The sequence below is a fragment of the Drosophila montana genome, unplaced genomic scaffold (assembly GCF_035044405.1).
Source record: "Drosophila montana isolate Dmon_TW-CO22-7 unplaced genomic scaffold, ASM3504440v1 contig_1133_1, whole genome shotgun sequence".
Taxonomy (NCBI): domain Eukaryota; kingdom Metazoa; phylum Arthropoda; class Insecta; order Diptera; family Drosophilidae; genus Drosophila; species Drosophila montana.
In genome coordinates, this window is record NW_026996124.1 from 23097 (window position 1) to 48694 (window position 25598).

The 25598-nt window shown below is 38.4% G+C and overlaps 1 protein-coding gene across 3 annotated transcripts in view; it reads right to left on the reverse strand.

The window, feature by feature from the left end:
- The window catches only part of LOC135441058 (cytochrome P450 307a1-like), a 43200-nt gene extending 18857 nt beyond the window's left edge, over window positions 1-24343 (reverse strand). For 2 of the 3 annotated variants that reach the window (XM_064700515.1, XM_064700524.1), the window contains exon 1: window positions 23754-24322. In XM_064700515.1, the coding sequence (XP_064556585.1) occupies window positions 23754-24159 (406 nt within the window). In that variant the 5' untranslated portion in view covers window positions 24160-24322. Of the gene's footprint in view, window positions 1-23753 lie in introns of all 3 variants that reach the window. The other variant, XM_064700526.1, reaches the window with a different exon arrangement.
- Window positions 24344-25598: the final 1255 nt, after the last annotated feature.

Genomic DNA, 25598 nt, shown 5'->3' on the forward strand with positions numbered 1-25598 from the left:
TATCGAAGGATATAGAAAAGTAAGTATACACTGCATCAACCTGACAACGACGCTCAAAGCTCGGGATGCAAAAATTGTAAAAATTGCTTAATTGGTCACTGTTGATCTGCTCGGCGAGAAGCCATGCTGTCTAGGATCAAAATACGTTTTAATTACAAAGGAGATATGTTTGACGACCATACGCTTAAATAATTTAGAGATAATACATAGTTTTATAATGCCCCTATAATTATGAATGTGGTATTACCTACCATCTTTAAAAATTGAAGAGCTCTCGACGCAATTAAAATATTTTGGAAAGTTCGAGCTAAAATATCTGGCAAAACGATCTGCTATACCTTAATCCGAATTAGCTGACGGCTCCCAAGTGTCACAGTTGACGGCATCGACGAGGTTGCTCTTTTCGAATTGACAAACGACCAGAAGTTTTTTGGGCAAATCTTAATCCCATCCTCGATATTTAGTATAAATTGGCTGTAGAAAATTTTTTTAAAAATTCAAACTCTCGCTTATGTAGAGAATATGTTTCCCAATCGGAGGGCCTCGATATTAACAGAATTTCCTAAAAAATTTGTTGCGTAGGTTTTTCAGTTTTCTTAGACCCTTTGTGTACCAAGTCAAACCATGCAATCCCTGCCTTTTCTGTGGGACATGATCATGCAGAAAATAATGAAGAGCTGAAATAAAGTTATGAAAGCAGTAGTCCAAATTGCTATGCGATAAGAATCTCTGCCCATCCAGAGTGTAAAAACATTGATAATATTAAAGTTGCAGTGAGTAAGATTATAGTCATATATGTTATATGACTGTGTAAGAGAGAAGAATGTATAAAATTCGACTAACAATAGGATAGGAACATGATGCATGTCACTTCTAGTGAGAGGGTTTAAACATATATTTGAATTAAAATTAACGTCAAAATTTAGAAAAAGTAGATCTAATATTTTATGCAATTGATTGAAAATCGTATTAATTTGGGATAAGCCCATACTACATAATTCATCAATGACAACAATTTCGTGTGGATGATGAACATTGGATTACAGTTAGGATGTGGAATTACGAAACGACGACCATGCCAGATTGCCAAGGTTGAAATCTCACATAACACATAGCGAAATGTTGTCCACGTGCGCTTTGTATAGATCGAAAGGGCTATTAGGCGGCATATATGAGACACATATACACATAGTGTCAGTGCCGCCGACCACAAGCACGGCCAACTGGTCCTGTGTGAATCATCGTAATTTAGCCGTAGCATTTCACATCGCAATGTGTGTCGCACAGCTATTATAACACCACCCCCTCTCGAGCGCTGTACTTTCACAGCGTCTCTGTCTTTACGAAAGACACGAAAGGTTCTGGTGTCAAGTATTCAGCGCCATAGAAATCCGAGTTGAGCCATGTCTCAACTAGTACTATGACATCAAAATCATATTGGGATGTTCCCATGTGAAGCACTTGACCAGATATGTTCTGATAATAAATCTTGGGACTAGCAGTAGCTTTATCTGAATCCAGCATTAACGCAGGCGCAATTGAATGGTGTGATGGTATTAAGGAATTATTTCCCAAGACGTGAAGAGTATCAGAAGAGCGACTAGCTAGTTGCCGCACTGGCGCCGATAAAGAACAACATCGTAGCCCGAGCAAAGCGCTCTAGAACTCCAAATAATCCATGCGAGGAAGTGGCCAACGCAAGGGAAGGGATGGCCTTGTAAGTTAATCGTAAAGCCTCTTACCGATTGTCAAAACGCAGTCCGGTGAAGATAAGGGCAGCGTTCTGATAAAGAGAGTGTATGAAGAGTAGCTGCAGCACGCATCAGGTTACCAATCCGTCCAGCGCAGCAAATATCGAAGGAAGCCGAGTGCAGCGAAATTAGACGAAAAAGTTGTTGTACTAACGAAGCAGGGTAAAGCGTGCGTGTTAGTCCGGTCTCATGAAAAAGCATTTCGAGAGCAATAGAATAGCTGCTTCCAGATTTATCGCAGTATCATCGTTCGCAGATTTAGGCCTGTGCACGAATCTAGACACTTTTACTGATATAGGCCAAAACGAAGAGTTATAGACTTTTGCAAATAACGGTTCATGAACCCCCAGCTTAAAGTTGACAAGTCGCAGTGATGATAAATCCGCATTTAGTTTAACCAGCTTGAAGCACGTAAGCGCATCAATATTAACCTTAAGATTGTTAGTAACATATCTCAACCCCGCCTCTGGTTGCGTTTTGGTTGACAATTTTCCAACATGTAAATATTGTAAGCTGTGCTTTTCTTCAAGTCATAGCAATTAGGAGCTTCACCAACCACAAGTTGATTGTTCTTGTTTTCCAGTTTCCTCTTTTGCCTTTTTCGAATTGTTACAGAACATTCGCTCACAAACTCTGCATACGTTTCGGCTGCATAGACGGGGAAGTAACCTAGGTCAATGCCCCCTGCAGCTGTTGAAACAGATTATTAATCGCTTTCTATGACGCGCTGTTGAGTCTTTGTATTTATTATGTTATTAGGAGCAAGATTGGGAACAGTTTTGACAATGTAATTCTGCTCTATTGTTGCTTTCAGACCGTCATAAAGTTTCTCAAGGTTTAACACTTTAGCACTAAGCTCATCAATTTTCGTGTGAGAATCAACAGACACGACACAGTAGTCACACTGCCATAGTAGAATTGGCAAGTTTCTTAAAACCTTTAAGGCCTTCCGGCACAGCCCAAAGGTTTGCCATATGCATTGTCTCCTGTTTGCGCCTGTTTGCAGCTACATACACTTAGGCTATCGAAGAACGAAGTCACCTAGAGGGTAATAGGCTGCAGAATCACCCATACGATAAGCAGAGAATAGGCGAGAGAGGTTGAGTAAAGAACCCATATTTTATTAATATAGGTTACAACAGGTGAATCTAACAAAAAGTCAAGCGACACATAGCTATAAATCAATTTAATATACCAATTGGAACTACCCACTTATTTAAGCCACAATTTCAGAACAATTGACTTTTTGAGAATATACTTATATAGCACAATAGACCTATTGATGAGAATTTGATCATGAGTTATTAAAGAAAACGTATATACAGTATAACTTGCTTAGCTGCCGCGATACTTAGCTGCGTCGGTAAGATAGCTGCCTGAAATTTACTTTTCGCTGCAATAAGAGCTAATTTTGTATGAAATTAATTAAGTTAACTGCATCTAACTTAACAGCCTTTTGCATTTAAGCGCCTCCTATCGGCAGTAATTTTTTGCCAATTTCTATGAATATCATGTAAGTTACTTGCGCCATCTATGATCAGATGTGTTGATTTTTTATTTGTTTTTCTTATCTTTAAAATAAACTGTATTGAAATTGAATTAAATGTAATTTAAATACCTAAAGTTAATAAAAACTATCAAATTAATTAATTTAACTTTGTACTGTTAAATAGAATTAAGTGCAACTTAATAAAAATATAGATTACTATGAAGTTGATTCACTTTTAGGAAAATAATAAATTAAGTTAACTGCCTTTTTAAAGTGCAAAGTACTAAGCAAATTATACTGTATATATATATATATATATATATATATATACATATATATTAGTGGGTATTGTCCGGCCTTTCCCGTGGAACGTTTTGTGCTAAAAAGGTTAGATATTTCCTTTCCACTAAGTACACGCCCGTGGAAAATTGAAATCTCCCCTTTACATCTTGAACTCCAAATCTATTTAAAAATATGTTTAAAGTGCATCGAATAAACAACTAAATGCTAGAATCACGGGTTTCCGCCCGTGTTAGTCTTGTAGTAAGAGTCTTGAGGCCGAATAAAAAACTTGAGTTTACAGACCCGCATTTTCGATCCAATAGCGATTAACTTTGCGCAGGCTGGCATTAAACGCTGTGGCAGCTACCCCAGATGCTGCAGTTTTCGCAGTTGAAGCCAGATCAGAAACTTTAAAGCAGAACTAATTCCATGGTGACCAGGATGATTATGTAATCGATGCATTGAGCCGTATACGCATATGAAATCTTAAAACCATATTACTGTAGGAAAGGACATGACCAAGCTGTTAACATTTTGGATCGGGCAGGCTCGATGAAAATACACTTGCTCAAAAAAGACGGAACACGTCAGGACTGGTCAAGGACACTAGCGACTTAAGATGATCAAGATTACCAAAATGCAGTCGCAGCTGTATTAGATGACATAGATAATGATGTTTTTAGGGGAAATTCTAGCAGTCGTTCATCGAACGACACTTGATTGGGAGGACTCTAAGATTCTTGATAGACACAGAGCTGGCTTAAAACTACGTAAGGGCCGTAAAGCATCTTAAAGGCGATACTTCAGTCAACTTCCCCTGTTCCGTTAGTTCCATTCATGGCACTATCATGATTAAAGAAAAGTGTTTAATTCCCATCTTCTGAAAAGCTCCGCCCTTTTTCATACTGAGTTAGTTAATGCTGTTTGATAGCAGAATAGGCCTCAAATTGCTAAAGTGGACATTGAACTTTTCAACTATGGCGCAATGACAGAAAAATTAAAATTTCATAGATGTGCCGATGTTAATTTCGCGCACGTCGAGGACATTAATCATTCAAACGAATGATTTGGCAAAACATTGCAGCACTTTCGACCTCTAACGAGGCGTTTCCTCTAAACACTTCAGTGGTGGTCACGATTCGCTCTCAAGATAACAATCCGATTTATTCGAAATAATACTCTCAACCAATGGGGGCGACTGATTTTGTTAATATAAAGATCTTTTAAGAAACGGATTAGTTCGACCATCAAGGCCTCCATATAATAATCCAACGTGGGTTTTTGACAAAAATGGGAACAATATAGACGGTAACAAAAACAAGAGTCTGGTAATCGACTTTACGAAGCCGAGTGAGCGAACTATAGCAGACAGATATCCGATGCCAAGCATTCATATGATTCTAGCGAAACTGAGAAATGCCAAATTTTTTACCACATAAGTCTGAAATCAGGCTACTATCATATTCTTGCTCGCGGAATGGGATCGAGTTCTGTCGTCTACCGTTTTGACTGTAAAATGCGGGAAGCATCAGATCATATTAAGTACATTGACGCTGTACTTAAGGCTTTGTCTGATGAGATCATGAGAGTAGCGACAAAGAAACCCCAATACTTTTAGGGGACCGTTGAGCTCTTGGCATTCATAGGAGCTAAGGGAGGGGCAGAAACTGACCCAGCAAAGGTAAGGGCAATACAAAAATACGAAGAGCCAAATAATTTGTTTTCCCTCAGCTTATATCTTGGCCTTGCGAGATATTATAGGTGCTTCGTCAAAGACTTTTCCTTAATAGCGCGGCCACTCACCAACATATTGAAAGGCGAAAATGGTAAATTTAGCGAATTAGATGCATTTTGTCTCAAAAGGCACACAATTGAAGAAAATATCTCTGGCTGGATTTTTTGAGAAGCTATGCAGGAAGAAAGAGCTGAGAGCGAGGCAAACTCTGCACATGTATACACACATATGCTTTTGGACTGTAAGGATTTAAAACTAACCTACATATATTAAGAAAAAGCATCAGTCGCAGCGACGTTGTGCGCTGAGCGAGATGCGGCTTCATACTAAACGTTCGGCTCCCGAAGCCGGCGTTCGGTTGCCACTCTCAGCAGTCTTACTCTCTCTGGGCATAACAAAATGGTCGCAGGCACCCATAGGGCTACCTCGTTGCGATTTATCGTGGTTCGATTATTCTGCTGTTGGACGTTTCTATGCATTGTATGTTTAGTGATGTAACGGAGTTACAGATGCATACTTATCGATAACTTAATTTAACAGCGGATTTGTTCTAATTTAAATTCAAATTATTCCAAACCTTACATTCGGCCAACCTGACTACAGATCGACCACGATTTTACAATAACACATTAGGATTTGCTTATACCTATTAACGTACTTCCATTGCTTACGCATATGTTAACAAAATAAAGCTATCATATTATCTTTGCACTGCAACCACGGCTTAAGTTTTGCTGGTTTTAATACATTTCGAAACGCAACTGATTTAACTGGCTTACTCAACGAGTACCACTTCATAACGACCGATTAATCAGGTATGGACCTCGGTATTTATGTACAGAAAATGTTCAGTTGCTTTTTCTCTTATAGACTTTAATTTTATTTGATCTGAAGCTAACTTATCCTCCAAGTATTCAGTCAATTCATCAACAACAGGCTTTCTAATGTATTCCGAATAACAACAAAATAAGTGTCTTCTGAGTGCTACTATTAACAGCGATTTTAATAGCGTGCTCAACCTTGTTCGAGAGTTTATAACAATCATCTTGCAGTAGGGGCTCAGACAATTTATCAAGCATCGGTGTCAGGACGGGCTTAACACGCTCGACTTGACCATAAGCCTGCGGTGAACCCGTACTTTCCTTAATGTGCTTAAACCCTCGTTCTTGTAGGAAATTAGTGAATTCTTAGGACGTAAAGCATGTTCTGCGATCCAATATTACCCGTGTAGGGCGACTTTAGAACTCGAAGTATTTACTCAACGCATCCCTAGCTTCCTGAGTGCTTGTGCTGTTAACTGAGAATAACTTAACAAATTTGGTAAATGAATAAAAAGTTTCTTATAAATTGTGTCACTTTGCTTCGCATTGCTGGGAACCAATATATCCTGATTAGGTCGTTAACACATTTCTCTACGGCTAAGTGTCCTAATTTTGTATGACACAACCTTATCAGTTTCTGGAATAATTTGTTCTCAGTATTTCTTCTTGCAATTCGAAGTCTGCTTTAATTCCTTCTTCTAGCAGTCTTCTAATCCTTAAGACTTCTGGATCACCCATTTGCTCAGTTTGTAATATAAAGTCAATATCATCTTGGGTTGCGGCCACCACCCCAACCATAGTCAGTGATTTCAATAACTGTTCCTCCTTAAATGCAAACGGTTTAAATGTTTCAGATGCATCTACCGGTTCATCTCTCTCTTCAAGGTTTCCGTTATTAGCATCTACCACTCCCCTCACCACTTTTTTAATATTTCCTCAATGATTTTTACTCAGATCTCTACTTTTGCTCTCGGGTTGCACTACCTTTTTTTCTATGATCACTCTCAGGGTTCTCCACGGTATCTATAAGCCTACTGCCTCTACCTTCAATATCACATTCTCCTAGGTTGTCCATCATTTGGGTTTGTCTACTTAGTGCGTCCACAAGAGCCATATTAGTCCCAGGTCTTTGCATAAAAGAGTAGTCGTAACTTTTTAGTTAGAGTTTGTACTAGTGAATTTCAATAAGTAACTATTTTGAATGACCTATGCTCTAAATATGATCTCAAGCGCCGCAATGCTTATTTAATAGCTAGAGTCTCCAATTCGAAACTATAATAGCGAATTCTGTCCCCGTTGTTTTGCCTGAATCATAAGGTACAGGGTGCATCTTTCCATCGTCTTGTCTTTGCATTAGCACTGCTCCATACCCATACGAACTTGCGTCTGTATGTAGTTCTGCTTCTCTATTTGGGCTGAAAATAGCTAACACGGGAGGAAGCTAGTGCTTTCTTTAGTGTTTCAAATGTTTCCGGCTGTTCTTTTTGAGGGGAAACGGACCACTTTCTTTTAAAAGTTGTACCGGTGGTTTTGCTATTTTGGCAAATGAAATCATGAAATGTCTAAAATATGAAAAGAATCCAATGTATGAATGCAATGCTTTTACATTTTGAGTAACTGGGTAATTTTTTATAAATTCAGTGTGAGAATGAAAAGGCACTATTCCGCGTCGATTGACCTTGTACCCTAAAAAGCCAAAATCTCGGTTTAAAAACAGACAATTCTTCCTATTAACTTCTAAATTGTGCTCTTTCATGCCAATAAATCATCTTTTCAATATCTTTATGTAGTGCTCTACGGTTTTATTCGCTACTAGAATGTCTTCCATATAAACTACAAATCTATTTAAGTTGGAAATAAATCTTTGAAATATAGCTGAACCATTTTTCAATCCAAGAGACATTGGCCTTGAGGTGTCACAAAAGAAGTGTATGGAACCGACTTCTCTTTTACACCAATCTGATGATATCCGCTTTTGAGGTCTGTAATTGAGAAACAAATCTCGTTTTATAAAAAATTTGAGACAATCGTCAAAAAGGCGTAACGGGAAGTTGTCTTTTATAATATTCTTATTGAGACCGCTATTGTCAACTCACATACGAAGTTCTCCCGACTTTTTCTTTTTCTTAAGACCAATGGGTAAGCTTAAGGGGACTCACTATGTCTAACTACTTTCTTTTCTAAGAAATTTTCCACAATTTTTTCTACATTCTCCCTCTCATGGTAGGAAAGACGTCGCGGAACGCAATAAAATGGCGTAGTATTTGTCAGTTGAATTGTCATTTGATACTTTGTAGTTGCTTTAAAATCAAATTCTTTGCATAATGGGTTCTTATTAACTCTATGCAATTTTCTGAAATCGAACTGCCAAATTCCAATCCCATATTAATTAGATCATTTTCTTCGACTTCTATAAGTGTACGAAAATTATTTAACTCCTCTCCTTGATTCCAATTTTCGTTACTTGTAACAAATAAACTGAAAACACTAATGCATCTTTGCTCGCCAAACAGACTTCATAAGTTGATTAATTGTACCGCTGCCAAATCCTCGCTGTTCTGCTCACTCGGACGCTCGTTATCTTGTACTGCAGCTACCACGGTCATCTTGCGTTTGGGGCACTGCGCATATTGATGACTCAGACTCCAGCAATTGAAACATGCCCCATCTGGGCTCTTCGGCTGAGTAAAATCGTTCATGAAGTGTCCAAATTGACAACAGTTGTAACAGCGCGTTGCGCTGACTCCTTGATGGTGATTGGCTACTGCACTCACTTTTCCTTTAGCTACGTCCTCCCTCCGACTTGGCACAGATATAAACGATTTTATTATCTTATCTAAGGTTATTATCTTTTCTCGCAAGTCGTTCAATGAGCTGCAAAATGACATGGATGCCGTTGTGTCTGTTCTATCCTGTAATACATCTACTATGAATTTGACCAAATCACTTGTGGCCATATCTGCTTGCGCTGCTATGCTACACATCACAACAATGTTTTGAATTGCAATTTCGTTCATAGCGATTATGCGAGCCCCAACCCTCTTTCCAACATGCCAGGAAATCAACTTCTGCTTAAAAACTTAAAGCAGCTAGAATCTATCGCTTGTCATCGGAAACGCCGTAAATATTCAGGAAGTCTTCAAAATCATGAACTCAGTGAGTCACCTTATATTTATCCTCTCCCGAAAACGAGCTTATCAATGCATCGATAAGCGTTAAGTCGACGCGGTCTATGTTGTTGCTGATAGGGCAGTTGCTTCGCTCTCAGTTTTCAAAACACTTAATTTTAGATCCGCTACACGCTTACGAGACAAATATAGTGCTTCCATTTGTTGTAGGTAATGCAACTCTTCTTTATATTCAGGTATTGCTCACATCTCACCGATATCCTCTTGTGTGTGCATGCGCACAAGTAGCAAGACGCAAAAATTGAACATTAACAATTTTTGTCTTTTCTTTGAATTCTTTGACAAGCCGACGATGAATTACCCTTGCAGAAATACGTGATATTGGTCACCACAGCAAAAAAAAAAATTATAATATAAATGTAAATAGTTATTTGTTTTGCTGGCTCAGGGTCGGGGCACTTATGACCCACTGTATGAAATGAAACAACACACCAAATTTCGATGCAAAAACAATTTTATAACAAGAACAACACTATAACAAGAGACATACATAAGAAATGTTACACATAACAAACACACCAAACAACAGAAGACTAAACTACAAAACTATTGAACTGCCAAATAGTTTCCCTCCACTTCAAAAAGCGCAGACGTGTAAAGTAATTGCCCCGAAATCGAATGTCAAAGTGCACCCGAAATATACTGGTAATATTTCAATCAAAATTGCGATTTTCACATGCCTACGAGGCACACTCCGTACATGCATACACACATATGTTTTTTGGGCTTTAAGGACTTAAAACTTGTATATATTAAGAAAAACATCAGCCGCAGCGACGTTGTGCGCAGAGCGAGATGCGGTTTCATACTGATCGTTCGGCTTTTGAGGCCAGTGTTCGGCTGCCACTCTTGGCAGTTTCTCTGGGCATAACAAAATGGTGACAAGCAAAGGGAGACCAACTATCCCACCGATGAGAGGGAACTGCTAACTATTGTATAGGCGCTTGTCTGGGGCTAAGAACATTAATTTTTTACTGATCATCAGCCACTCACCTTTTCCGTATCCGATAAGAATACAAACCCCATAATTTAAAGGTGGAAACCCTTCATTGATGTGCATAATGCGAAACTCCATTATAAACCAGCCAAAGAAAACTTCTCGCGGATTCAATATCCCGACAACATGTTAACGAAAATAAACAAAATTCCGAAACGATCACCTCACTATTAAAAAATTAATTCCGTATTGATTTTATAAACGCGTTAAGCCCTCATATCGTCTCCAGCGGGAAGGTAAAACGTTTTCATAATACGCTAGGAGAGATTGCGAGGTGTTTTGACAAAGGAATAAACGATACAGTTGAATTGATATTACGGGACAATGTAGAATACAATAGGTGAATACACTCGCTCACGGATAAAAAGCCGATTGAGGTAATACGTGCGCCTACAGATAAAATCAGGGAGGAGATTAAAGAAAAATTGCGAAGGCACAACTAGAGAGGTTTAACCAGAAAAGACAAAATAGAGTGTTCGACGTTGGAGAAAGAGAATTCGTAAAGAAAAACAGATGTTTTGGAAACAAGTTAACCCCAAATTGCTCAGAAGAAAAAGTAGATGCTCCCTTGGGAACGTCTGTTATCATTAATGGGAGGGTGGCCTATAAGGACAAACCTGAAGGGAGCGATTAAGCAATTTTTTATTCCTTTAGATATATTACGTTAAAGGTAGGTAAATAGATCTAGTCTTTTTTATAAACATTTTTCACTCGTTTTGCAGGTACGTTGCTATAGCCCTTGCCCTAATAGTCGTAGCGGATGAACGGATCACCGACTATTCCCATTCTACCTATGTATATACCTGTAGCGGAGGGCAAGGTGCTGGTGTGGGATCAGCGCTTCGTAAGGGAATCAAGCAGTCTCTCCGAGCTCTTGATCATAATAGATGAAACGTCTAAAATATCTGAATCGTACCCCTGATTGTGAGGAATATTAGACGTTAACACTAAGCATGCTAAAAGCATATTGTCCGCTCAAAGTATATAGTACAACATAGAATAGCTAGAAATTCTGGACTTTTTAGGCACAACACTAATGTTTATGGCTGGTACAACAAATGCTACAGATTTAGAGAAAATAAAAATGGCCGAGCATCAACTTATCGACTTAAACAGTAGACAGATAGTGATTAACACAGTAATGCAGAAAGGAAGTTAACAAAATACTGAAAGAAAAAGATGACAGCTCGGGTGACTCCTCCCATCTATTTAAAACACTGCTGGCCAGAAATAGAATGTTATTAACTGAAATACAAAATCTGATACTCACAGTCACTCTTGCTAAGTCGAATATCACAAATCCCACTATTTTTTGGAGTCCGCGCACGGCTATGGTGAATGGGACTATTTTCTTGAACCGAATCAAGGCCCTCGACAAATTCCCAGGTGTAGCAGTTTCATCCTTACTGAACGTTATCTGCCACGAGCCGGTTCTAAATTTGCCCATGCTGTACAGAATGAATGAGAAAAGCCTGCGAGAGTCAACAGTTTTATTCTCTTCTAGTTGTGCATGAGGAGACGACGAGGTTCGCGATTCAGGCGGCTGTAGTGAATTTTGCCACGTCCGAGGACGAAAGATCCAAAGCGGTGGGGTCAATGCTCTAGTTGCTACGATCCGAACCTGATACCTTGAACAGGGCGCAAGGTCATCGTTATCGCTTCCGCTTGGGATGCCGCGCCGGCTGTAGCTTTCAAACGCCTTTAGCTCAGATTCAGACTAAGTTTGGCCAAAAATATATTTGTTTGATCGAGCATAAGGCCGACACTACAATTCCACTCTAGCCCAGATAACTCTGGTAGCTAGTCAACATACACTACAGCAACAAAAAAAAGGAAGCCCAGGAAATTGCTGTTCATCGCTGGACACCCAACTTCATAAATTATAAATATAAATACCGACGGACTGACAGATAGGTAAACGGGCATAGCTAGATCGATATTTATACTTTGCTTCGTCGGCGATGCTTCCTTCTGCATACTATATTTTCAATCGGTTCGCTGAAAAAAAAGTGATGACTTGAAAAACCGGAAGGCTGTCCACTCGCGGAGGGTGTAGGTATTGAAAACCCGCAAAGCCACCGGTCGATCTGAGTTTTTGGGGCAAGACAACCCGTTACGTACCGAAGGGGCAAAGATCTGCGGGAGGCAGTGCTGCCAACCAAGCGCTCAGTATCGCAAAACCTTAGCTGTTATTTCGCTGAGGTGGCGACGCTTCCTAATCGACGTCCTGGATAAGGACAATAGTGAGAGAGCCAATTCCTTAAAAAAGGGAGAAGAACGATCTACAAGACAGATATTATGATATGCACTATAGGTAAAAACTGAACATTTTTAATAAAAAAAAAAAAATAGAGTAAATGGAGACTTTTAAGCGGACATAGCTCGTTACGCGATAAGCATGAGATACATATGTGAAGCAATGGACTATTCACAGTAATGGTAACTCCAACATACTAAAGCACAATCCCCTCATTGGAATCATACGGGTCGATATATCTAAGACGTGGGAACGCAGTGTTAGGAGATATTTCAAACTCCCGGATCCCTGAAGTGGCTTTCAAGAGGAGGTGACTGCAATATAAGAAGCCTGACTCTTATTACTCACCTAAGCAAAGGTTCAGAAAGCATCTGTATTTACTTCGAGAGTCATGCAGCGATTAAGTTTCTTCAAACGATATCTCAGGAGATGGCTAAACCACTTGCAGCTTATCGAACTGGACACTAGGTGGCAGACATTCATACTGTCATATTTTGTCTGCACCTTTCCAGCTCTAAGTAAGGCTAGGTTTCATTTCCATAGAACCTTTTTTCTTCACCATATGATCTCTCCAAGCAAAAACTCATACGCATTTTAGACTTCATCCCTGCCGGTGGAGTCAACAATGTTTTATTCTTCAAGGCGACTGGTCGCAACTGTACAATTATGCAGGCATCAATATGACCATTAAATTCTTTTGTACTACTGTGAACTAACTTTTGATAACTTTAAACGAAAGAATACTTCTCCGTGCATTGACGGTCTACCCGTAGATATTTTTCAAACTATGTAGAAGCTCTCTCTTCTGAGTATGGAAATAAGCCATACCAATACCAACCAGCTTGAAATAGAAATATAATCAAATTTCAGTGTGTCCCATCAGTGTACGCTCTTGTGTTCTAATGTGCTCTGCTGCAGCACTTTGCAAACTTATTTTGAAACATGTTGTGTTGTCTATTATTACTTTGTCTTTCCCTGCCATATGAAAGGAATCGATTTTCAGTTTTCTCCATAAAAAAAAGTGAATCGTATGCTGAAAACCAAAGATGTATTTCTAAATTAACTTCTTCTCCTTACCCCTCACTCTTTGCTTCTTGGTTTCATCAAAAGATTAAAGAGTTTGACAATCTGTGATCAATAAATACCCTTCTATATCTCTTGTCCATCCTATCACTCACCAAACAACATATAGATAAGACATGCAGGTCAACCAAAGTGGACACAGCAAAAAGCTGACATCTCGTCCAAAATCCCGAGAAGAGAGTAAGAAATACATATGATTTGTGCGGTAGAACCTGGGTGTGAAGGTCGAAAATCAGAAATCCCAAAAATTCAAATCTTGTCAAATTTGCATTGGACAGTCAGGCAGCCAACAGGCACACAAACGCATAAATGCTTTTATTCATATACAAAATAAGTGTGTGTGCGTGAATAGCAAGTCCAAAAACCTTTTAATGCACACATGCCAACGCTTAGGTTCCCTTACCAACGATAACAAGCTAAACTGCAAGAATTTCGCATCGATGTGGCAAATCCTTTCATTATTTCATATTGTTGTCTTAAGAGCTGGAGTCACCAAATATGACGTTTAGCTTCTACAATGGTATATTAAAATTAAGCATCTTTTATTTATAAGCAATGCCAAAGCAAACGAGTTCGTAGCGTGAACAGAAGTTGGTACAAGTACAATTGGTGATACCTAATATAATTCTTTTGGTTGCAGATTATCATCTAGAATTTTTCATACTTCTATCTTATGTGCATATGAGAAGTTTTAGGCGGTACGGGTTTTCGTTTTCAATAACAAGCTTTTTATTTTGGGTTCAGCGGGTAGATACTACTTTTCAAATACCTTTTCTAAGATTTTCAAGTAAAAGTAACTTTTTATTATCGATTTGTCATTGATAGTTAGTTAAGTTCCGCCACAGGAAATGTAGCCCTTGTCTAGGATAATGGTTATAAAATAACGACATTTTCCTAATTCCATCAAATCCAAACGGATGCAAGCTCATTACCTTAGACCACACTCTCTACTAAGGATGGCCATTAAAAATTGTACCAACAACTTCGTGTGAATAATGTAACTTCCTGAGAAACGAAAAAAAAAATTTCTCGCTCACAATTATAATTACCTTCATCCTAATTAAATAAATAGCATAAATACATTACTTATATCAAGAAAACCAAAAGATACAAAATCTTTTAGAAAATAAGTTTTCTAGAGAAAATTTGTTAATTGTTCTTTTTAGTTCCTCCATATAAGAAATCTCCAAAAAGGTCGGGGATGATGTCTATTTCACTTACCTTTTTATCAGGATACCATTTTCAGAGGCGGAATATCCGAATGTCCGAGATTTCCAAAAAACACAATTTGTGGGCATTGTTGATTGTGTATACGCCAATTTTAGACATTAATGAGAAAGAATAAGCAAAAGCAAATTCCGGTGTGAGCGAAACAAAAATCAGCGATGCCATTTTATCACACAGAGAACATGTCTCTCTTACTCTCTTGCTCAGAGGGAGCTGACAACGGAAAATGAGTGGCTACCATTTTTTCCTTCTCTCTGTTCTATCTATATGTTGTATGGTTAGTGATAATAGCTTCAGTTAAATCGAAAATTAGATATTTATAATGACTCGTCATCGACAGTTGCACTCAGCATGCGTGATATCAGCATGCGTGATATTAGGATTAAGAAGTTAGTTGTCGAATTATAGCAAAGCGATAAGCACAAAACGCATAACCTGCCTTTAAAACCAACACAAAGTTCGTTTTTTAGTTATATAAAATAATATAATTTTTCATGACACCCCGGGTGGACAGTTTTAAAAGACAATTTAATAAATAAATAAATTCAGGTGGAAAAGTGCAACTAGCTGTAGCTCGAGAGTGAATTTAAATTAAAAGTTGAATTTATTTATTTAATTATCTGTCCTGCTGCCATCAGGAGATGCCAAGGAAAGTAGCTTCCAGAGTGGAGCGTCCGGAACAGCAGGCACTGTGCTAAAAAATGAAAATCAATTCTTGGCACATATGTAAAGCAGTTGAGCATAATTAAAATTTGCATGCACTTACTAACCGCTTTGGAGATTCATACATATAATTTATTATTTGTGCAACTTAGTGCAACTGAGCGAATGCTAATAAGTGTTAAAAATTAATTGTCATTACAATTTAATTTCGCTTAGTCTCTGTCGTTTCCCCCTTCTTGCCATTACTCTCAACTACTGTAAATTATACAGTTGTCCGTGGCCAAGCGCTTGTATATAAGTTCAGTACACGCATATATACACACGTACATAGCAAGCCAGATGCAGATGCAAATAATAATTATTAAATCGAATTTAGAGTCAAATATGTCTACTAAGGAGAGTTTTGACGATTCAAAAAAGAATCGCAATATGTCCATTACAAGCATAATGCGTTTAAATGACCAAATAATAAAGGGTAAATTAAACCTAGAATCTACAGAGTTAGAATGTAGTTTAGAAATGCTGGCCTCACATATAGATACAGCGTTAAGATATCAGACTCGAGTAGAAACTTTTGACCCAGATGATGAGTACCTAGCTCGAAGAACTCTGTATAACGACAAAAGCTCGTCTTAGGTCCTGCAAAGCCTGCAGGCATGCCCGTTGTGGCTCCAAGCACACGTATTCCGCATACATCACTTCCCAAGTTCAGTGGAAAATACTCAGAGTATAAGAATTATATTACCCTGTTCGAAACTCTTGTTCATAACGATCGTGCGATCGATCATCTGATCTCATGTCTCTCCGGTGAAGCTCTAGGCACTGTTAGAGCATTTCAAGTCACCGAGGACAATTATTTAAAAGCATTAGGCAGCCTTAAGAAAGTATACGACGATGAATGTCTTATATTTAATGAACATTTTTCGGCTCTCTTTAGCGCGATTCTCATTCACCTCGTTATGAACAAATTTGACCCAATGGCCAGACGAAAATGGGAGGATCAACTCGATTATGCAATCATTCCATTATAGAGTGATTGTGAAACAGCATTGAATTATAGGTATCAACACCTTTCTGCTGAAGAATCAGCCAAAGCTTCGTCCGATGGCCCTAAGCCAGAGTCAAAGACTGTTTCCAAAAACAATAATCGAGGTTCGTTTTCGTCTTCTGTGGCTAGAAACGATCCCAAAATGTTTATAGTGCGGTTCCGAAGGCCATTCGATATTGAATTGCTTAGCATATGCCGTACAGCAGGGGTTTGATTTCGCTAAGGCGTCTTCTTTATGTTCTAATAACACACTGTTGCATAAACACTCTGTCGTTTCTAACACTCGAGCGTTACCGCTACCCTTTGACTCCGCACATGATCAACCATCGACATCACATGCTATGCATGCAAATGAGTCTGATAGTGTAATCCTAGCTACCGCAGCCGTTAGCGTTAAAATGAGAAGTGGCTACAGTTTTAGTCGGTTCTGGTTCACAAATTAATTTTGTAACAGACGAGCTAGCACAACGATTGCAGCTGCGTAGAGAAGAGGCTAGTATCAGCTTACTTGCTCAATGCAATACTCAAGTAAGAAAGAAGATTCATAGAGGGGTGAAGTCGCGAGTCAAATGCAGTTAGATTCGTGGACTTTGAAGACCATTTCGGGTTACCAGCCTGACCATACGGTCAATGTCAGTGGTTGGAAAATACCTGAGACCCTGCAATTGGCTGATAAATATTTTCATAAGCCACAGAAGATCGACATGCTCATCGAAGCTGAGACGTTCTTTGAGCTTCTGGTTGTCGGTCAGATTATATAAGGTCCGAATTATCCGATTCTGCAAAACTCATGCTGTTAATCTGAGTTGCCAAGAAGAGTCTTATACCTCGATAGACAAAACACTGCAGACATTTTTGTCATTGGAAGAGTTGCCTTAAGCCAAAAAGGTCCGAACAGTTGAACAGCAGTTATGTGAGAGCCACTGTCTAGATAATTTGGAAATATTGTCGTCAGGTCGATTTAAAGTAAGACTGCCATTAAAATCAGATCCCAATCAGCTTGGTAACTCCTGCGAAGTTGCTGAGAGTTTTATTTGTCGCTTGAAAGACGCTTGTCTCGAAATCCCGAGCTTAAGCGTATATACTTGGAATTCATGGAGGAATATTAAACGTAAGGTCACATGTCTAAAATTTATGATCAGCTTCTAAGTAATCTACACTACTTCATTCCGCAGCAGTGTGTTGTTTTCGATGACCTTCAAATGGTTGGACTGACCATTGAAGAAAAGTTATATTCGAATCTGCTTCGATTTAGCATGAAGCAGATCGAGATTTCCAGCTCGTAGTGTGGAGAAAGAACCCATCTGAATCTTTGAGGTCCTTCAGGTTAAACACTGTAACTTACGGCACTGCGGCTGCCCCGTTTTTGGCAATACGGTGTTTAAAAAAGCTAAGCGAGATGAGCAAGTCATCACACCCTAAAGCTGCTGACCTTATCAGGCACGACTTTTATGTCGATGATTTACGGACTGGTGCTGCATGCGTAGAGAACCTTCAGACAATTAAGCTGGTTTCGAACTAACCAAATGGTTTTCGAATTCTCATTAGTTCTCCGCAACAAACTCAGCCAAGTCGATATCGATCTCAGAGTCTGACATAACCAAAACACGTGTTTTGGTTGCCAAAAAAATGCCTTTCAATTCAAGCTATACGATTCATTCATGGGACTTAGAGCGACGAAACGGAACATTCTCTCGGTGACATCGCGGCGATTGGCCTGTTAGGCCCTCTGATAATCAAGCAAAAATCCTACTCCAAGAGCTCTGGCTTCAGAAGTTAGACTGGGATGAATCTGTCCCTTAGAGTTCGGATAACTCATGGCAGCAACTGAAATCTACTTTGGTTCATATGCAACGAATAATGATACCACGATACGTGTTTTCAGAGCCAACTTCACCGATCGAAATACATGGTTTCGCCGATAATAAGAACGTTTGGCGCATGCGTATATACACGCAGCCATACTGCAGAAGGTTATCGTATTTCGTTGTTGACATTCAAATCAAAAGTAGCCCCCCTTAAGACGAAGACTCATCCCCTACTTGAGTTGTGTGCGGCTCGCCTTCTCGCAGATCTCTGTCATTGAGTCAGAATCTCAATTCATTTGTACATGAGTATAATGGATCTTGGTGATCTTTTTCCAGTAGAGGGACGACTTGCATATGCTTCTTTTTCGTATGGTGCCAAGTTTCCACTACTGCTGAATAAATGCTTGCGATTCGCTAGAAGCTTTATTAGATTCCTAATTAACGCTCAGGAGGTCTGCGGAGCAAGTGGCATTATCGCCTGCCAAACGTCGCCGGGGACAATCTGCCGCCCCATCAGTGGCTGATCGGGAGAGTCTAGGCGGTGCACGCAGAAGAAGACGGCGTCGTTAGAGTGGCAGAAATAAGGACGGCCAGTAGCGGAAAATTTTAAAGGCCGATCCACAAGTTGGCTCGGGTCCTGTTGAATGCAGCCCCCAAGCGCTTCATGGTGGCCGGTGTTGGCGCAGACCCGCGCATTGCTTCAGAAAATGAATTTAAAACTTTAAGTCAAATGCAAGTTAGGTTTAGGGTGGAGCGAGAGCGCAATAAAGCTTTATCACACTGGGAGCGAATTAGCCTCACTTAGCCGCCTTACCTTAATGTAGGCTTAAGAAGTTAGTGGTAGAATTATAACAAAGCAATGAGCACGAAACGCATAATCTGCCTTTAAAGCCACCACAAAGTTCGTTTTTAAATTATATAAAATAAAATAATTTTTCATGTGTAAAGAAAAAAAAATTTCGGGTGACAACTACCTTAACCGAATTCGAATACGACAGAATAAGAGGTCAGTGAAGCATACAATATATCGGCAATACAACAATTTCTAAATGCCAAGCGCCTGTTATCTGGATCAGCACATTTCACACATACTTAAATACGGTTCTGCAGAAAGTAACGTCGTGAGATGCGGGCCAACAGCTTAAGTTTCGCAAAATTGCCAAAGACGAGAGTGATATCAAATGAACACAACTAACCAATCATCCTTTTTACCAATACTTCTAAAAATAGTATATTTTATATACCTAATCAACCCTCACCAAATATTAATCCACTGACGCAAGGCCTTGGCGATATTACCAAATATTGCGATCAAAGTATTTTTAATTTTTAATTTTTGTGTAGGGTTAATGGAAATGGATGTTGATAAAACTCTTAAAATTTGAGTATACTTTGGGCGAGAAGCGGCTGGAGAAATTTCAGGAGAAATCCGCCTGTGCGTTGATTATCGTCTCTCAATAAGTTTACGGTTATAGACAATTTTCCACTTTTCTTTATCAAAGATATTTCGGAATATTAAGAAAATAAGAAATGTTCAAACTAAGAAAATAGTAGCGTATATGACATAGTAACAGCGACAGCAACTGTATACATTTTAGGAAAATTACTAGACCGGATTTCGGAATACAAGTTAGAAATAATCCTTTGGAAATTCATATTTTTGGAGAGGGAATGTGAGTTGTTGAGATATAGAGAAGTTCTGAGAGAATATCCAGTGTCTCAAAATCAAAAGTCTTCATTAATGTTTGGGATTTTGATCGGACGCCCGAAGATTCATACTTTCATTAGCTAGCATACCCCGACCATTGACAGAGTTATTATAATGGGGTCCGTTCCCTCTTTACAAATAACAATTAAATGCGTTTAATGGCAAATCTGCCGGTATTGGCAAAATTCAGCCCAAACATGGAAACGGAACTTTTTGCAAAATAGATACTGTAGCTTTTTTTGCGGGCAAGCCCACAGCAGCTTAATCCTGATATCACAGCTTCGAGTCGGAAACCCATGCCATCAAGTATGCATTGTGCCGTTTTAAACTAAATATATTACATAGAGTTTCTAAAATAAAAACAGACTATAATTTTTTGGTACAGACGCTTAGACGAAAAGCTTTTAACCCATGAATTACTCGTTGGTATTGCACACTGACCTGCTAGCAATATATCGCATTTAAACATCTTACAGAATTAGTCGACAAATCGAATAGGGATAACCGTATTAAGAATTCTTGTGATAACTGTAGTGAGAATCACAGCGTTAAATGTAGTGAGAATCATAGTAATAACTGTAGTGAGAATCATAGTGGAAACCGTAGTGAAAGTCATAGTTAGCGGAAAGGCAATTAAATAATCCGATGGACGGCCGTAAAGTGTCCTGGCGGGAGTATCAGCTGAAAAATATATTGCAATCTTTCCATAATAGACGTTTTAGGTGCGACGCCAAAAGATTTTGACTTTTTCTGCTAACAGAATAGATAAGAGATTCTACAATTTCGGAAGTCAGGGATTTGTTTTATCAGAGCGAGAGATGAACTAGATTTTAATTAAGAGATGGTGTTGTGTATAAAATTTTAGATCAATATCAAAAAATATAATTAAAATAGAATATATTATATTAACAAGTAAGATGTTCTAGTCGGGAGCTCCCGACTAGGGGATACCCTGAACCCTCTTATTCCAAAACCAAATGCAGATCGCGCTACGCGCTCGTTTGCTTTAGTAGTAATAAAGATAAATTAAACAAAAAAAACAAAAGTTCCCTGGGCAGGGTTCAAGCTCGCAACTAACCGCAATACTTGCCGCCGCCTCTACCCAACAGCCACGCAGACCGGAATACTTTCCGCCGCTTCTACTCAACAGCCACACCAATTATTGAGTCTAGATGAGAAAAAAACGAATTAAAATAGCAGCAAAGAAAACAATAAAATCGCATTTGCAAGGGTGTTGATAGAATTCAGAATGCGTGTACATGTTTGCAGAAATTCTTGCAATTTGCGCTAGCTGCCGTGTTTGCGGCAGCCGAAACACATAACTTTGTGTTTCTTAACCGATCTTAATGAAATTATCAGCAGATCTTATTGTACTATAAAATATTCGTGTATTCTCAAAATGACAATTGCATTTAAATTTTGGCTTCGATTGGTGGGCAGCGTGCATTGGTTTTCTCACTTGATTTATAGCTTTGTGGTGGTAGCGGGGAGGTGGCGATAGGTATAAAATGAAAGATACTTGATAAATATATACTTTTCTAGAAGCATCATATCAAGTTTGGTAACTCTAACTCTAGCTCCTTATTAGTTACCAAAATTACTCAAAATTTTTATCGATTACTTTGAAACGGGGCAAGTTATCGAATATCGGAAACAAACTCGATCTGCGCGGGCACTAGGAGGACCTACAGCTAAAATTTCAAGTCTCTAGCTTTTATAGGTTCTGATATCCTTGCGTTCATACATACGGACGGACGGACAGACAGACAGACGGACATGGCTAGATCGACTCGGCTATTGATGCTGATCAAGAATATATATACTTTATGGGGTCGGAGATGCTTCTTTCTGCCTGCTACATACATTTGCACAAATACATTATAACCTTCTTACCCATTTTTAATGGGTTCAGGGTATAAAAATTATGTGATTTCGACAAGAAAAAAAAAACAACCACAAAAATCATGTGTCTGTCTTTGTGTGGGCACGCAGCTTAAACAACTGCTACTGAGTAAAAGCACTTCATAATATTTCAAACTCCCTTTAATCGAAGTTTGTTGCTTACGTAACAGCTGTGTTAGAGAGTTCATTCTTTGATAATTTGATTGAAGTCCATTGAATGCCCGTCTTTCTTTATTGTGTTGGATTTTGTAAGTATGTTTGAAGTCGATCAGACGAAACTTTAAATATCGCCAAATAGTGTTGACGAGTGTTGAATTTTTCCCAAATGTGAAACAAGCCTAAAGTAAGTTTTCATAAAGATGCTTTGGAATGGATTTAACCCAACATTTCAGTGACCAAATCCTTGATATCCATTTTGCATAGAAGAGGAATAGGTAATCCGAAAAGTGTAATACAAAGCACCTCCACTACATAAAATAACTACAATAAACATTTCAGCTTCTTAGCTCGTGTGGTTGGGCAGTGCGTTGATCAGTCAGGACAAACAGTTTTATATATAGAGATATATTATATACTTGCGGATGTTACCCGGCCTTGCCCCTTGCAAGTTTTGTGCCAAAAAGGTAAGATATTAATTTTCCCCGCAGTTGTAACAATTTATCCGCAAGGAGGCAGATTTTACGAAAAGTGTGAAACACATCCCAAATGAATTTTCATAAATATCTTTAAATATTATTTTGAAGCCGAACAGATGGTAGACTTAAAACTGTCATACTACAGTTTCTCGCCAATTTACCGCTGTTACGGAAGAAATTTCCAAAATCGCTACATCATGTATATATTAAATTCTTATGTTTGGCTTTGAAAGTAAAATTAAGACCGATCTTAGGAAACTTAGAGCTTCCCCCACAAAATCTTGAACCCATAATTTCCATCGAAGATGCCTACATTTTGCAAAAAGTGTAATACATGTCTCAAATGAGTTTTCTTAAAGATCCTTGTGAATAAGCTTTCACCCGAAACTCCGCCTATTTAACCTTTGACCCGCATTCATTTTCCAAGAAGAGCAGATTTTGCGAAAAATCTGATACACGTATCAGATACATTTTCAAGCCGATCGGAAGCTAAACAAAAAACTTTCATACAACAGTCAATTTACCACAGTTTCGGATGGTATATCCAATATCGCTGGTTTATTTATTCATTAATTTCTTATGAATATAAGTTTGAAGTAAGTCGGACAAAATTTAAAACATCACCAAAAAAAACTTTGATCCGAAATTACAAACGAAGAAGTTTGGATTTACATATAGATTCTTAGAAACTAGCCCGAAACATCACAAACCAAATCTTTGACCCCCATTTCCACCATGGAGGGGTGGATTTTCGAAAGTGTGAGCCACCCGTCAAATAAATTTGAACATAGATCGAAAGTGGGTTTGAGGCCGATCGAATGGTAAACAAAAATGTTTCATACAACCTTCTTTATAGGTAAAATTTCGGCTTCCCAGCTCTGACGGTTTTGCGTTGATCACCAATCAGTCAGCCAGGACAGACAGTCTTATATATAATGATAAATAAATATATGTATATTGAATATGGACAGTAGAAAATTGGATGGAAGCTAGGCGAACATTCTACAAAACTTAGGAACCTTAGGAAACTTTCTATTAATCGTTGAATATTCAAGACTATTTATTTTAATAGTAAGAAATTACACACACGCAGATCAACTATAGTTGAATATATTTTATATCTGTACATTATGGTATTAGAATTTATGGCAAGACTTACAGTTATTTCGATCACCTCCGAATAGCTTATGATAACGTAAATAATCTGGTCGACCTCCAAAAAACTTTCCATTCTTATTTAGGACTTCTTTTATTAACTCCAAGTTATTGACGACAAAACAGCGTGTTTGACCAAGGGTTAAAGAGTAAATATCCCCATAGTGCTTTGTCAATGTTCCAAACCCCTTGAAGGGATTAATAAATTTGCTGACAATATCTAAGTTTCCGATTATTGGCCAAGGATGCGGACCAGGGGCTTGAACAATTTTGCGTTTAAAATTGTTTAAAGTTAACTGTCTGATTCTGTTAATTGCTCTCTTCCGGCGGTCAAATAATATAAAAATATAGGATGCGATTATTCCTACGAATAATATTCCAGTATTATTATAGAGCACTGAGAAAAACATTTTTGTACTAAACGGAGGCTTTGGTAAGGCTCTTTAAGTTAAAAATGTTTTTATAACTTTTAAACTCAATTTTTTATATTTTATATTAATAAATATCCGACAGTAATCTGTTTTTATATTAGCACCAGACACAATGCAATGCTCTTGCTTCTTGATTGAAGAATATTTGCTTTGCAAAGCACTTTCTTTCACTCGTTTTATTTAAGAGCTAGTCAGAATGCTCGCAAGTACATTCACATATGTATGTGAATTTATAAATACATATGTATGTATATACACAAATACTTTTGTATGTATGGGTGTATATATTATCATCACCCAAAGATATGCGCATGTTTGCTTATGCAAAGCTCTTCTATGTACACAGTCTAATAATTTTAAAGTGAACATATTTTTTTGATTCTTAATCAAAAAATTGCAAGGATGTCACTTATTATATAAAAAATCTGAAACATATGTATGAATATGTTAATGTCTACATATACACCTTTACGCAAACTTGTACATACTTATGCGTGCATATATATGTATAAAAATATGTATTTTGATGTTCTATCTATGTGTACAAATACACATACATAGGTATGTATGTGTCAACTTCCTACACATGGTTTTGTGTTCAATCTAACACAGTTAAGGGCTCAGGCTGGTCCAAAATGTTATACGAAGGTGAATTTTATTAAACAAAAATTTTACACGACAGATACAATCCCAATGACTTCTTGACTTCAGGTATAACCCGGGAAATCCCACTCATAGAGAAAATACGCATTTAATCGACATAACATAATGTGTAAAAATGGTATAATGTTTTTGTGCACATGTATGTAACAGATAGAAAGAAGCCTATCCGACACCAAAAAGTATATATAAGTTTGTCCTCTGAGCAGGCTGCTGTTCAGTTCGTCTTCTGAGCAGGCTGCTGGTCCAGTCGAGTTGTAATTGAATGTGGATGTCTTCTTAGGACGATTATGGTGGAAAGCTTGACTTCGCTTTCTTATTATTGGCCTTGAGCTCATTAATAATTTGTCAAATAATAAGTATGCGATTTTACGGCCAACTGCCGGAGAAAGTATTACGGCCAGTTACAAAACTGAATCTTAATAACTAGAAGCCACAGCGGCTGGTGAATACAAATTATTATATGGAGCTTTTGCAACAACAGTCGACTAAGCATAAGCGATAACGCTGATCTTCCGACACAAGCAAGGGCTCAGGTTACCGACGCTGCCCATTTTATGAGAGCACTGGCCACCAAGAATCCGCTGTGTCAGCATTATGCGCGCAACTGTTGGCCAAAGTTTTGCTTGAAAACTCGTTAACTACTCCCCCCTTTTGAAACATGGGCGTCCTCGTTCATCTTAAAGCTCCCGACGACCTTCTGAGTCTCTTTCGAAGCTCGCTTCCTCCTATGTTATTGAAGGAGGAAGATGAGGGCA